General features: G+C 35.8%; 3 protein-coding genes across 3 annotated transcripts in view; 1 reads left to right on the forward strand and 2 right to left on the reverse strand.

Annotated features, from left to right (window-relative positions):
* Positions 1–399: 399 nt before the first annotated feature.
* On the reverse strand, positions 400–2,544 carry LOC131981015 (chemokine XC receptor 1-like). The gene has a single exon (XM_059345309.1). The coding sequence runs from the start codon at positions 2,542–2,544 to the stop codon at positions 1,513–1,515; it is 1,032 nt and encodes a 343-aa protein (XP_059201292.1). The 3' UTR covers positions 400–1,512.
* Positions 2,545–4,103: 1,559 nt separating this feature from the next.
* Positions 4,104–6,566, reverse strand: LOC131981017 (chemokine XC receptor 1-like). The gene has a single exon (XM_059345310.1). It carries the CDS (start codon positions 6,564–6,566, stop codon positions 5,532–5,534), a length of 1,035 nt encoding a protein of 344 aa, XP_059201293.1. The 3' UTR covers positions 4,104–5,531.
* Positions 6,567–8,703: 2,137 nt separating this feature from the next.
* Positions 8,704–13,834, forward strand: part of LOC131980118 (FYVE and coiled-coil domain-containing protein 1-like) — a 34,814-nt gene continuing 29,683 nt past the window's right edge. The window contains exons 1-3 of the mRNA XM_059344295.1: positions 8,704–8,787; positions 12,002–12,093; positions 13,716–13,822. Coding sequence (XP_059200278.1) covers positions 12,033–12,093; positions 13,716–13,822 — 168 coding nt within the window. The 5' untranslated portion in view covers positions 8,704–8,787; positions 12,002–12,032. The remainder of the gene's footprint in view (positions 8,788–12,001; positions 12,094–13,715; positions 13,823–13,834) is intronic.

The raw sequence follows: 13,834 nt of genomic DNA on the forward strand, positions 1-13,834 counted from the left end.
AAAATATAAAATATATAAAAATAGACCATCTCGTAATTTTAAGGAAATATGACATAACAAATGTATAACATAAAAGCACTAGAAAATTTCCTCTGGGGAAATTTTGAAAGGGCCACGGGGGCTCTTGCCGGTGTGTGTACACTATGATGAGACTCTTCAGAGATTTCAAACTATGCCCTTTAACCTCAAAGTGTGTGTGTGTGTGTGTGTGAGAGAGAGAGAGAAACATGTATGTGGAGGAGTGTGCGCGCATTTGTGTGTGTGTGTGTGTGTGTGTGTGTGTGTGTAATTAAAATCACAAAGTTACTGTGTGTGTGTGTGTGCGTGTGTGCGTGTTTGAAGCAGGTGTATGTATGTGTGAGGAGTGTGAGCGCTTATGCGCATGTGTGTGTGTGTGTGTATCTGTAACTGTAATCACATCAAAGATCAAAGGCAATCAGATCAAAGCAATCAACAGAAATAACTGACACCTGTGACAGCAGCCGGTGGACAGAGGTCCAGAGTTGGACTGGAATTTCTGGCCTCGAACAGAAAGCATTTTTGGCAAAACCATAATACCTATCATTGATCCGACTTCACTTTGAGCGTCCTGAGTTCTTCCTGAACGTCTACATATGTTTTTTGTGAAGAAAAATTAAAAAATAGCTTTGTTAGAGCGATCTAAAAAAACTTTAAAATCTCACTTTTTCCGAAATCTTCCTGCGTTTTTAATATGGGAGCCAATGAGGCTGTTGGTGGTGTTGGTGGATCAGCTCTGCGTCTTACGCCCAAACTATAACTCTGACAGCTTTACCAGAGGATTGTGAGTGAGAAGACAAATTTTCCTACGTTTCTATGTATAAATTATTTCTGTAGAGTGGAATTTGCGGCCTGGAGCGCAGTTTTAAAATTTATTTTTTGACAGTTTTACCTCTCCCTCTACACTCTGAGCGATGACATCACACACTCTGACACGAACATTCCGTGCAATACACACCCATTATAATCTCAGAATTTCTCCAAAAATGATCATGGTCATTGAACAGGGATTGATAAAAAACTATATGACCTATCGAAATGCAAATTAATACACCAATACACAAGACTTGTGTCTACTGTTTAAAGTTTAAATGGAGTCTCTAGGTGAAATTATGCCAGAGAAGTAGACGTCTGAAAATCTTCAATTAATGTTCTTTTTTGCTCATTTTCTGTCGGCCGTCCCATTCATTTCAATGCAAAATTTTGGGCAGTTTTTCGCGACTTACGTCGCGAAAAATTCGTATTCCGTAGAGAAAAGTAATAGCACACCGATCCCGATCAAACCGCACGTTTTGATATATAATTTGTCCTGCAACTCTTTAAGTTGTAGGACTAGTAGCGGGACGAAATTGCGTCCGCAAGAGGAATAAGAAGAAATCCACAGTATAACAGTAGTGCAGCACTGGTCCCTACAGCTATTGCTGTATGGGACCAGTGCTCGGTGCGATTGCCCCGAGGCCCTAATTACAAGGTGTTTCACTTCAGAGTAAATGTCTACTTGGGTTCCATCACTACAACAGAGTTTTGTGCTATAAAAGCTACGTTCGGATAAACAGAAGTGCTCTGGCCAATGACTCTCTCCTTGTTCTTCTGCCTGATCTTCTCGCAGCGTAAAAGTTTAAAAAGATGGCTTCGCAGTTTTTGTGACAGCGTATACAACAGAGGGTTCATGCAGCAGTGAGAAAAAGCAAGTATACGACAAACAGCATAGGCAATCTCCAAGCGTTCGTCTGCACATTCTTCGGGTTCATAGAAAGACTCGATGAAAAGCAAAATATTGAAAGGTCCCCAGCAGATGAAGAAGGCAACAACAACACCCAACACCACCACTACAGTCCTGTGCCTTTTCCTTTGTGTTTTTGTCTGCAAAACGGTCTTGAGAATGGCGGAGTAGCAGAAAACAATGATGGCAAATGGGAGGAAGAAGAGCAGTGACACTTGGAGATAATATCCCAGCTTATCATCGACAACATCAGAGGGTCCCACACAGTAGTTACCGTCCGACGTTGTTTCCACTTTTACGTTGATAGCATCACTCACTGACGCAGCAATGCTGATGCCCCAGGCCGCCACACAGGCAGCCACTGCACACCTCTGCCTCCTGACAGGGTTGCTTGGCCTGTTGTGCAGCACCACCGTAGTGAAACGATCCACAGTCATAGCAGTCAGTAGAATGATGCTGCTGTACAAACCAACGATGTACACTGCAGTTATAAACTTGCAGGCAAAGTCACCGAAGACCCAGTGGTGCAGCCTATAGACGGCGTAGAATGGAAGTGTGGCAGTGAAGATCAGGTCAGAGCAGGCCAGGTTCAGGATGAAAACATTTGTGACGTTCTTTAGGTCCTCGTAGATGACGAGAACACACAAGAGGAGACAGTTGCCAGCGATGCTGATGATGAAGATCAAAATGAAGAAGGCAGCGCTGATGGTGTCAAAGTTAAAAAGCTCGTCACAAAGATAATACACATCTCTGGTGTCCTCCTCGCCGCCGCCGATGCCGCTCACTGGAGGGTTGTTCGCCATTGAAGGTTTTCTAGGAAACATGAGCACAAAACTGGTTTCTGGTTTGCACTCTGTCAGAGGAAGGTGCCCCACAGCAATAACACGACAGAGAGCTCTTTTTATAGAAAGAGAGAAAAGATCTCCTACTTGATTTTTCGGCGCCTGGATCTAGCTCGCCATTATGTTGTAGAAAATCTTTAAAGAAAAACAACTGACGACCAGGTCGACCAGACTGAGTGAGACAACGCCCTGTGTCTGCTTTTTATTCTGCAGGTTGGTCATTGTTTCTGTGTAACTAAGGTTCAACATCCTGTAATTTCCTTTTATGAAAAACACTTGATATAAAAACACACTTTGGATTTCCTAAATCAGAGCTGTTCATATCTCAATCAAGCAGAAATTTCCTGGAAAGAGACTGTGACTGTTGGTCAGATTTCTGTGTGTTTATCAAAACATATTTGATGCATATTTAAACTGCTATATGTCAGATATTTTAATACATCTTCAAATTAATTCAAATTAATTTAATTCAAATTAAATATTTCAATGTGGAGAACAATTAGATATAAAGTAGGTCACCCTAAAAATATGGAGAGCAATAATAATAATATATAATATATAAATGATAAGCAGCTTACCCGAAGCAAGAGCTGTCCCGTCTTGTGCTGAAATGCACTGTGCAGACTGTGGTAATAAACAAATGCAAACTCCTGCTTCCTCTTTTGTTGTTTCACAGTGAGTCAGAGCTGTATTCAAATTTGGACATACATATTCTTGGAATTCAGTGAAATGGTGTGTCAGTTCTCATAAGTTATTTGAAGGTTATGAGGGTTATTTTAAAACAGAGATACACCAAAACATTCATTTCTATTTTATTGTAACATATGTCAATAACATCACACTTTAAAAAATTACAAATGATCAAAAGCAAAATATGAAATGACTGATCCAAATATTTGAAACAGGCCGTCTCAGTGCCTACGGCTCAGTCCTTGACACAAAAAAAATAAACAATGCAGTGTATCAAATTGAACATATGATCTGTAATGCAAAGAATCATCAACTTATCAACAAGCATTTAAAATAACATGCATATTAACACAAAGGTACAAGCCTAATTGTTTTTTTTATAACAGTAACAGTTTGATTTGAAACTAAAATGTGTAAATTAATCAAATGCTGTACATTACATACACATTTCACAAATAAAAGCCTTGTATTTCTTATAGGAGTAGTAGGTACATCAGGTGTTTCTTATAGTCGCAGTTTTCATGAAGGGGGAAAATAAGCTTTAGAGACCAAAACAGCTTTCGTACCAGGCTGTACTTTTTACTTTTTTTAACATGGGGGTCTATGGTGATTGACTCGCTTTTAGAGTCAGCACCAAGTGGCCGGTTGTGGAATTGCAGTTTTTGCCACATTGGCCTCAGAGGTTACATCTTTGCTCTGTGATGCTGCTGGATCTGCTGCTGGTGTTTTAAAGAGGCTCAATTGGTGCTAAGGGGCCCAAAGTGTGCCAAGAAAATTCTCCCCAAACTATTCATCTGCCAACAGATCTGCTGCAGCATTCTGAACCATAGATAAATGGCAGGACGGCCCATTTTATGTTGTTTATGCCAAATTCTGACCTCAACATCTAAATATCAGCATGACTGATGGTTGGTGAGACCAGTCTACATTTTTTTGCCTACAGAGCTGCTGGTCACTGGATGATTTTGTTGTTTGCGCTTTTCTCTGCATTCGAAAGAAAGAGATGTGCAGTGTCATCGTGGAGTGAATCTTGAGGTGAAGCAGGTCGGTTTGAGTATTTGAGAAAGTCACGTTTATCACATTTCTTCCTCATTTTGATGTCTGAACAGTGGCTGAACCTCTTGACTATATTCAAATGTATGTATTGCGACATGATTAACTGATTAGATATTCAGTATTTCATGTTCCTAAAAAAGTAGCCCCACGGTTTTCTGTTATCTATTAAGGAAGTAATTGTAGTTTCACAACTTTAAAACGTTTTAATTGATGAGAAGAACATCAAGGAAAAGGAAGTGTCAACAAAATGGTTGCAAAAATCACCATTGCTGGCAACTTTATCTAAACTACATTCAATGTTGCAGGCTGTTTTCATGATTGGTTTCGAAACCAGAGCTTTGACCTACGAAGTGAATTTTAAGCACAATGTCTCATTAAAGAAAAATATGAATTATTGACGTTTCCATCAACTGGTTTAGAGCGAATAAACAAACCACAGCAGAAACAACTTCTTCTTCTTCTTCTTTTGGCAGAGCAGAAACAGCTGATTAGTCAGGTGAGTTACAGTAAATAATGGCTATGTCAGAAATTATTAGGAAAAAGCGTTTCCATCTCCCGTTAAGCGCATTAACTATTTTTTGAAAAAGACAAAAAGCACCTCAAGCGAACGTAAAAACTTTTATGCACATTTGCGAAAGTTTTAAAGAATTTTGTTGTTCCATCAAGCTTTTCTAATGCAAATTTGTTGATGGAAATGCAGCTATTCCATGCAGCTTCCAGTAGTTCTGCATGGAAGTAGTTATTTTTAAGCCTAACCCTGCTCTGTTTTCCTGACTTTTAACAAGTGCTTTTGTTGCCCAAACTTAAGTTTTGGTGCCTAAATCTAAACAAGAAATTCTGAATATTATATGAATCATCATAGAATATTATAAGAACCATGTTGCATATAAGCTTTTGTTGGAAATCTAATAAATCCGTCAGAATAATGAATGTTTAAACTTCTGCTGTCAATTCAGTTGATTTAAAAGTGAATAGATAAAGTTTGTTTGTATCTTGTTTCATTGGTGATTAACCATTATTAAGTATCATGGTCTATCATTAGCATGCTAGCCCATGCTAGCAAAATAAATTGTATGACTAGAATTACTTTAATTTGTATTTATTTGTTTAATTGCAAATGTCAATGGGACTTTGAATTAGGCTTTCTCTCCTCTGGATTTGAATGAGGAAGTTCTTGTTTCACTTCCGTCTTCTTTTATCAGTTACATCGAGAACTCTTCGCCACTTGTTAGCGAAGTGATAGTGAGTCGGCTCAACCTGTTACGGATGCCGCTGTTGCTTTGGCCTTTTAGCATTTTTTTTAAGTGGGTCTTGAATTTCACCCCCACAAACACATAAAACACAGGGTTGAGGCAGCAGTGTGAAAAGGCAAAGAGTCGGCTAATGTAATAGGCGTAATCCAGCGGTTGTGAGGCCTTACACATCAAGGACAGAGTCTTGGAGTCAGCAGCTGGTTGGGGCATGTAAGACCATGACTTCATAAATATGACTGCATTATAAGGTCCCCAGCCCACAAAGAAAACTACCATGAGGGTAAAAATTAGCTTTATGGTTTTGCTCTTTCTTCTTTGGGGAGTGGGACGCAGCAACCTGCACATGATCTGAGAATAGCAAAATATGAACACCACTGAACTCACTATGAAGAGAACATTTTGCTGGTAGATTCCCCATATGGTCCAGTAAGAATTTGCAGTTACACATTGATCTTTGTCCACTTTGGTGAAGATGAAGGCTGGACTGGCGACCAAAATGCTCACCGCCCAAATGATCACACACGCCACGATGGTGGAGGTGCCTGTGGCGGACACAATGTCAGACAGAGGATTCATCACAGCCACATAACGGTGCAGAGTCATCAGGATCAGGAGGATGCCGCTGCTGTAGAAGCCAGCGTAGAAGACAAAGTTGACTATTTTGCATGCAGGTTCCCCTAAATCCCATCCATGCACGTGGGAGTAGGCCCAGAAGGGCAGACCGGCAGTGAAGAAGAGATCTGACACAGCCAGGTTCAGGATGAAAGCGTTGGTGAGTGATTTGAGATTCTCGTACTTTGCCAGAATCACGATGACCAGGACGTTGCCAAACAGACTCAGGATGACCACGATGGAGAAGAACACTGTAGTGGACAGCGCTCCAAACTGTATGACGTTTGCTTTGTTGCACACTTCATCTTCATAATCGTCGTTGTAACTGTATGTGGTTTCGTAGTCATCGTAGTATGAGCTAGTTGTTGCCATATTCCTTCAGCAAGAAGACAAAAGTCTAAAGAAAAAAAGAAAGAGGCTTTTCTTAGAGAGGGAAATGAAAAAAACACGTAATGATGCAGTTGTTTCTATTTTTTAAACCTTTATTCATTCAGGTAATCTCATTGAAACACAGGATCTCATTCTCAAGACAGAACCGAGACAGATTATAATGGCAACAAATGTTTATATTATTTTGTTGATACATAGCTACATCCTGAGACATGTGGTTATCTTATATTTTATGTATTAATTTAATTAATTTTATGTACAAATTTACAAAATTACAAAAAGCATATTTTCAATTAATTTGGTTAGACTTTGAAATCTCCATCCTTAAGGTTTCTTCCTCCAGCACAGTGCAGTGGAACATTTTGAAAATAGAGGTCCCATTTTTTTTTTTTTAAATGTCTTCATACTTTTTTAATAATCATGATGATAATCATGACAACACTCAAAATTACAGTTTAGAAATAAAACATTAAAATTTCATTAAAATATTTGCACTTGATGACTAAAATATGTTTAACAAAGGAAAAATCAGCACAGATTTCAAGCCATGGTGATGCACTCAGCTGTTTTTGTAGCCTCTTGTAGCTCAGTGACATTGCCTAAAATTGTTGCAACTTTAACTGAAAATGATAGTTTCATATAGGATGCCAATACAGTTACACAACATAAAACAGCTGATTGACAAAATTTGTTTTCAGGACTTCATCATCAACAGTCTCTTTCCTTTAACAAGGTTTCCAATAGTCTGGATTTGCTTTGCCATTAGTAGTAAAATAAAGTAGTCATTTGTCTCTTAAGCTAGCCAAATAATGGCTACCACTGATTCAAAGCTATACGCAATTAAAATAATGAGAAATTGGAAAATTAAGTATTTATTATTATATTAAAGTATTTCTTCATTATTATAGATGCTGGAGGAAATTTTAAAAAGCCAATATTTTAATAGAAAAAATATTGACAAAATAATAAAACTATAACTTCAGTAATAGCTAGGCCTGAATCATGAAGGATGAACAAATAATGTGTAAACTTACTGTAACTGCACGCACAAGAGTCCTTGAAGCAAATGTCACTGAACTGGGAATCGTTCCTTAAGTATCGACCATAAAGGTGAACAGAAAACCAACATCGTTTTCAGATCACTCTACCAATGACGACTGTGGGGCAACTTGGTTTCAGCTGCACATGTGATAAGGCTTGTTTCCCTTTAATCGTTAATACTTGTTCAGGTGGCCATTGCGTTTCAAAAGTGACATGTCTTTCAGAACAAGTAAACTCCTCTAATCTCTCAGTTTTTGTCTTTGAACTTTCAAGTCAAGTCAAGGATGATGTCCTAAGTTCTTTGTTTCATCACCGACGGTCCAACACTAAAATATATTCAATTACTAATGATATAAAACAGGCAAAATACAACAGATCATTGATCCAAAAAATCAGCTTATTTTTTTTAATTTTGCCAATATGATGTTAATTCATCATACCACTGCACCAAAAGGGAAAAAAGATCATAATTCATGTTTGCATGTTGTTGTTTTTTTTTTTTTTTTATGCTTACATATCATATCTTGTTGTTTAGTTGATACTGCAGATTATAATTACTGTTCTGTTCTGTGTGCAACAGCAGCCCATGTTACCCTTTTAATAACTTAATGGATGTTTCTTTACACTTCATTTATTTCTCAAAGTTGCTGAGAGGTATAAGTCAGTTTAATTTTTTTTAAATCTTATTTTAATATCAGATTATTTGATAACACAGCTGCACTAACAGCAATGTCAGTTTTTTTTCTTCTTCATCAGCTCTGGTTTAGGGCTCCTGAAGAATCATAAATCTTTAGAAACTGTTTTTTGTTGTTTCAATTTAGTTTTGTTTTCAACTGGTTACTTTTTAAGTATTTATTATTTAATTGAAATCTAAAGCATTGTTAATAAAAAATAAATAAAATAAAAATAATTAATCAAGATATGTTTTGATTACACTATATATAAATTTTACATAATGGAATACATAATAATGATAATAATATATTCTCCTACTATATTTCATAAATTATTTAGTTCTTAGCTCTCTTCTGTTTATTTGAGCTCTCAACCAAACTAGTTCCGTTTCCCCTGTCAATCATCCACAGCGCCCGCCCCCAACGGGTAGCAAGTTTTCCTGCTGTATCACCTACAAACTGGACACTCCGGACAATTTACACTCCAAGTACGTTAATAATCTTACTGTTTATTTAATATTTAAGTGTTTGGTATTATTTAAAGCCAGACTGCTGTGGTTTGTAGCAGAAAATTACATTAAATACGACCAGGAAATGAGCTGAGAACAGGTGCATGAGGGACAGAGCTCGCCAGCTTTGACACACGGATGTTTACGTCGCTGTTTGTATCAAATTTTAAGCCGCTTGGATGTAATTTTAGATACATTTGTTGGTTTAAAATGACGTCGGCAGATAACATTTGGATTAAGGTGTCGCTGCGGGCTGATATGCACTTAATGTGTTTTTTATGCACACTGTTCATTGCACCTTATTTGTTTCATAGCACCAACATTTTTATACTGTATATTCATATTTATTCTGCACTGGAATTCTATTCTACTCCTTAATACATACTCCTTCTTTAGACACTTTATTTTTATTGTATTTTATTGTATTTTTATATTTTATTGCTTGAAGTATGCCTAGGTTGTTCTTTTTATTTAATTGTGTTGTTATTGTCTCTGTGTGTAATGCTGCTGCTACACTGTAATTTCCCAGCTTGGGATAAATAAAGTCTATCTATCTATCTATCTATCTATCTATCTATCTATCTATCTATCTATCTATCTATCTATCTATCTATCTATCTATATGGACACTGTCGCTACAAACTGATAAGCTTTCACCTGTCGTCATGACGTCAGCGGTGTACCTGCTCTGACTGAAGACAAATGTTTTACTAACTTTACTGCGTTTCTGAGCTTTCTACATCTCAATTAATTCATGGAGCCCTCTTTACTATTTAAAATGTGTCATTTGGTTCAGACCTTTTTTGGAAGAATGCAACATTGTATTCATGAAAGAGACTTAGAGCAGTGCTATGTTTATGTTTACCTCCCAGTGGGAGCAGCTGTGGCATCTTTTTATGCTGTAATTAACTGATAAGCTCACATTCTTGACAATTTAGGGCAGCTATTCTCAACCTTGGGGTCGGGACCCCAATTGGGGTCGCAAGATGATTTCTGGGGGTCCCCAAATCATTTTGGAAGTCAGCTCTGTCTCCACTGTGTTAAAGTGTTCATGTGTTTTAGTCTTTTTGGTCATTTCATGTCTTTTTTTGGTAATTTTGTGTCTTTTTTGATCATTTTGTTTCCTTTTTTGGTCATTTTGTATCTTTTCTTAGTCATTTTGTGTCTTTTCTTAGTCATTTTGTGTCTTTTCTTAGTCATTTTGTGTCGTCTTTTGTCATTTTGTGTCTTTTTTGGTCATTGTGTTTCTTTTCTGTGTCATTTTGTGTATTTTTTTGGTCATTTTGTGTGTTTTGGTCATTTTGTGTCTTTTTTGATCATTTTGTGGTCAATTTGTGTCTTTTTTGGTCATTTTGTTTCCTTTTTTGGTCTTTTTGTGTATTTTCTTAGTCATTTTGTGTCTTCTTTTGTCATCTTGTGTCTTTTGGTCATTCTGTGTCTTTTCTTGGTCATTTTGTTTCCTTTTTTTGGTCATTTTGTGTCTTTTTAGTCATTTTCTGTCTTTTTGTGGTCATTTTGTTTGTTTTTTGGGTGATCTGAACTGTGCGTGTGAGATTGTGTTCAGTGAGCGGGGGTCGCGGACAACATGCATGTTAAATTGGGGGTCGCGACTCAAAAAGGTTGAGAACTACTGATTTAGGGTATGATAAACAGTACAGTGGTGGAAGAAGCAATGGGATCCTTTACTTCAGTAAAAGTACTGATATCCCAATGTGAAAATACTCTACTACCAGTAAAAGTCCTGCATTAAATATTTTACTTAATTTAATACATGTGACTATTACTATTATTGTATACAGTCATGGAAAAAAAATATTAGACCCTTGTTTTTCTAATTTCTTGTTCATTTTAATGCCTGGTACAACTAAAGGTACCTTTTTTTTGACAAATATCATGATAAAAAAACAAAAATAGCTCATAAGAGTTTAATTTAAGAGCTGATTAAGAGCCATTTTCCACGGTTTTCTTGATAATGATTTTGGTTATTATCAATAAAAGCATGGTAAATGTCTAGATATCAGCTCTTAAATTAAACTCCTATGAGCTATTGTTGTTGTTATCATTATGTATTATATTATATTTGTCCAAACAAATGTACCTTTAGTTGTACCAGGCACTAAAATGAACAAGAAATTGAAGAGAAAAGGGTGGTCTAATATTTTTTTCCGTGACTCTATATCAGTATTTCGATTAATATTACTATGCTTATTAACTGCTGTGGATGTTTAAGGCTGTGCTAATTCTAACTTTTTTACAACATTTTGGGGAGTTTAATCTACAGTAATGCATGATATTCTATGAGATTTTTAGTTTGTTGTGTAGCCTTCTTGTTAGAGCCACACATCTCTAAAATGTCAATTAGTCCTGAGCTCCACAAAAACAGCCCTGTTTTCAGCTTTGGGATTATGCATTTTCTGGCTGATCCAAAAGCTGAAGAAGTTGGAGAATTTCCCTAAAACACAAGCATAGCATAGATGTATCATAGCATAACATGAAAATACTCAAGTAAAGGACAAGCACCTTGAACTTTAGTAAATATACACTACCGGTCAAAAGTTTTAGAACACCCCAATTGTTCCAGTTTTTTATTGAAATTCAAGCAGTTCAAGTCAAATGAACAGCTTGAAAGGGTCCAAAGGTAAGTGGTGAACTGCCAGAGGTAAATAAAAAAAGGTAAGCTTAACCAAAACTGAAAAATAATGTACATTTCAGAATTATACAAGAAGGCCTTTTTCAGGGAACAAGAAATGGGTTAACAACTTAATTCTTTTTTTTAATTCATGAATTCTTTTCATGTCTTTGTAAGTCATTTTGTGTCTTTTTTTGGTCATTTTGTGTCTTTTTTTAGTCATTTTGTGTCTTTTGGTGTCTTTTTTTTGTCATTTTGTGTCTTTTTTTAGTCCTTTAGTCCAACATAAAATGTGATTTTGAATCTTTTTTTTTACTTTCAAAACACTATTATGCTCAATAAAGAATTTTAAATGTTGCAAATGTGCATTAATTTCAGAGTACACTGAGACATTAAACTGCATAATTTTCAATTAAATTCTGGAAAAGTTGGTGTGTTCTAAAACTTTTGACCAGTAGTGTAGTTAGTTGCGTTCCTCCACCGGAACAGTTTTTTATGTCATTAATACATTTCTGAAACATCCAAAAGTTACCACAATCTGTGTATTTTTTTTCCTACATGCAGAATTGCCTGACAACACTGCCCTTGACCAACGATGGCCTCCTCCTCATCAGTTGGAGATAATCAACTGCAGAGGATAATCAGAGACCTGCATGGTAATTAAGCTGTTCACACCTTCATTTAACACCATGTAGTAGAGTCTATTACAGTATGTTATTCCATGTGCTCCTTGCAGCATGTTATTAATGTGTACTTTTTGAAGTAGGCATAATATGTGTGTTCAAACAGAATATATTAACCCTTTGATGCACAGCATGGGTCAAAAATGACCCGCATTCATTCCCCATGTTATTTTTAACTTATTTTATGATTGAATATTGTAATTTTTTTTTTACATATTTTGTTTTTGATAACAACAGATCATTATTTTTATTTTGCTTCTCATAAATGAAGAAAAAAAGTTTTTGTATTATTACATTGCTAACTACTTGGCTAAATAGCTTGCTAAGCTAACTACTTAGCCAAGAAGTTAGCTAAGTAGTTAGCTTAGCAAGCTACTTAGCTAAATACTTAGCCAAGAAGTTAGCTTAACAAGCTACTGAGCTAAAATATGGATATGGCTCATTTTTCACCCATGTTGTGTATTAGAAGGGTAGTGACAGAAAAAGGGATTTTATTCAAAAATGAATAAAGGAAAACATAAAAATTAGGATGTATGATGATCAAAAACAAACTAATTGAGGAAAACATGGAATACTGAATGATTAATTATTGCAAAGATATAGAACATAAAAACTGTCGGGTCACTTTAGACCCATGTTGTGCATCAAAGGGTTAAGGGGAAAAAAAGAGTAGAATCTGTGGACAGTAACTTGAATATTATCTAGAAATGTTTGGTGCCTGTATATTATATATATATGTATATATATATATATATATATATATATATATATTATATTGTTCAAGCAAAAACCCTGCAGATTCTACTTTTTTTTGTCTTCCACATGAACTAGGGCTGGACAATATGGTCAAAATCTTCTATCCTGATATATGCTATTTCATATCAGAATTTTGATATATATCACTATATAGAATGTTTTCTGGTATTTACGGTTAACCCTAAGCCTAATAAATAAATAGTCTTTATGAAATAACCATATGGTAAAGCCTATTTTTGTATACTCATGTCAGCAAACAGACTATATGCTACTATAAGCTCCAGCTTCTCTCCCATGAGCATCAGAGCGTAAGGCGTCATCCAAATGATGAAATTTTGCTGTATCACAGTGTGAATTCTAGTTTTTCTACTTTGTGGAAAAATATATACAATATAAATTTTTCTGTAATTGTGATATATATATATATATATATATATATAGCCTTATCACCCAGCCCTAATGTGAACACAAGAACATAATTTGACATTTATGTGTGTACAGGTGCATCTCAATAAATTAGAATATCATAGAAAAGTTTATTTATTTCAGTAATTTAATTCAAAAAGTGGAAATAACACATTTTATAGATACATTACACACAGAATGAAACATTTCATGTCTTAAGTTATTTAATTTCTGCTAATTATAATGAGTATGGCTTACATTTATTGAAGACCTAAAATTCAGTGTCTCAAAAAAAGGAATATTACAAAAGACGAATTGTAGTGTGTATGTTTAATATTGAAATGTTGACTTGTTGTTGTTGTTGAGTTTTCCATGATATTGTAATTCATTTAGATGCAGCTGTATGTGTTAACAGTGCTTATTGTCTTGTTTAGATGCTGTATTAGAGCTGAGTAAAGAACACAAGGACTGTGCTGAACCTGTAACTGATGACAGCGCCAACCTGCACAAGTTCTTCTATAAACTAGAATACCTGCTACAGGTACACTCTCAT

Source organism: Centropristis striata, chromosome 11 (genome assembly GCF_030273125.1).
Source record: "Centropristis striata isolate RG_2023a ecotype Rhode Island chromosome 11, C.striata_1.0, whole genome shotgun sequence".
In the NCBI taxonomy this organism is placed as follows: domain Eukaryota; kingdom Metazoa; phylum Chordata; class Actinopteri; order Perciformes; family Serranidae; genus Centropristis; species Centropristis striata.

Bases quoted from the DNA above. Each gene is read 5' to 3' on its own strand.
- LOC131981015 (XM_059345309.1), bottom strand. From the start codon at position 2,544: ATGGCGAACAACCCTCCAGTGAGCGGCATCGGCGGCGGCGAGGAGGAC.
- LOC131981017 (XM_059345310.1), bottom strand. From the start codon at position 6,566: ATGGCAACAACTAGCTCATACTACGATGACTACGAAACCACATACAGT.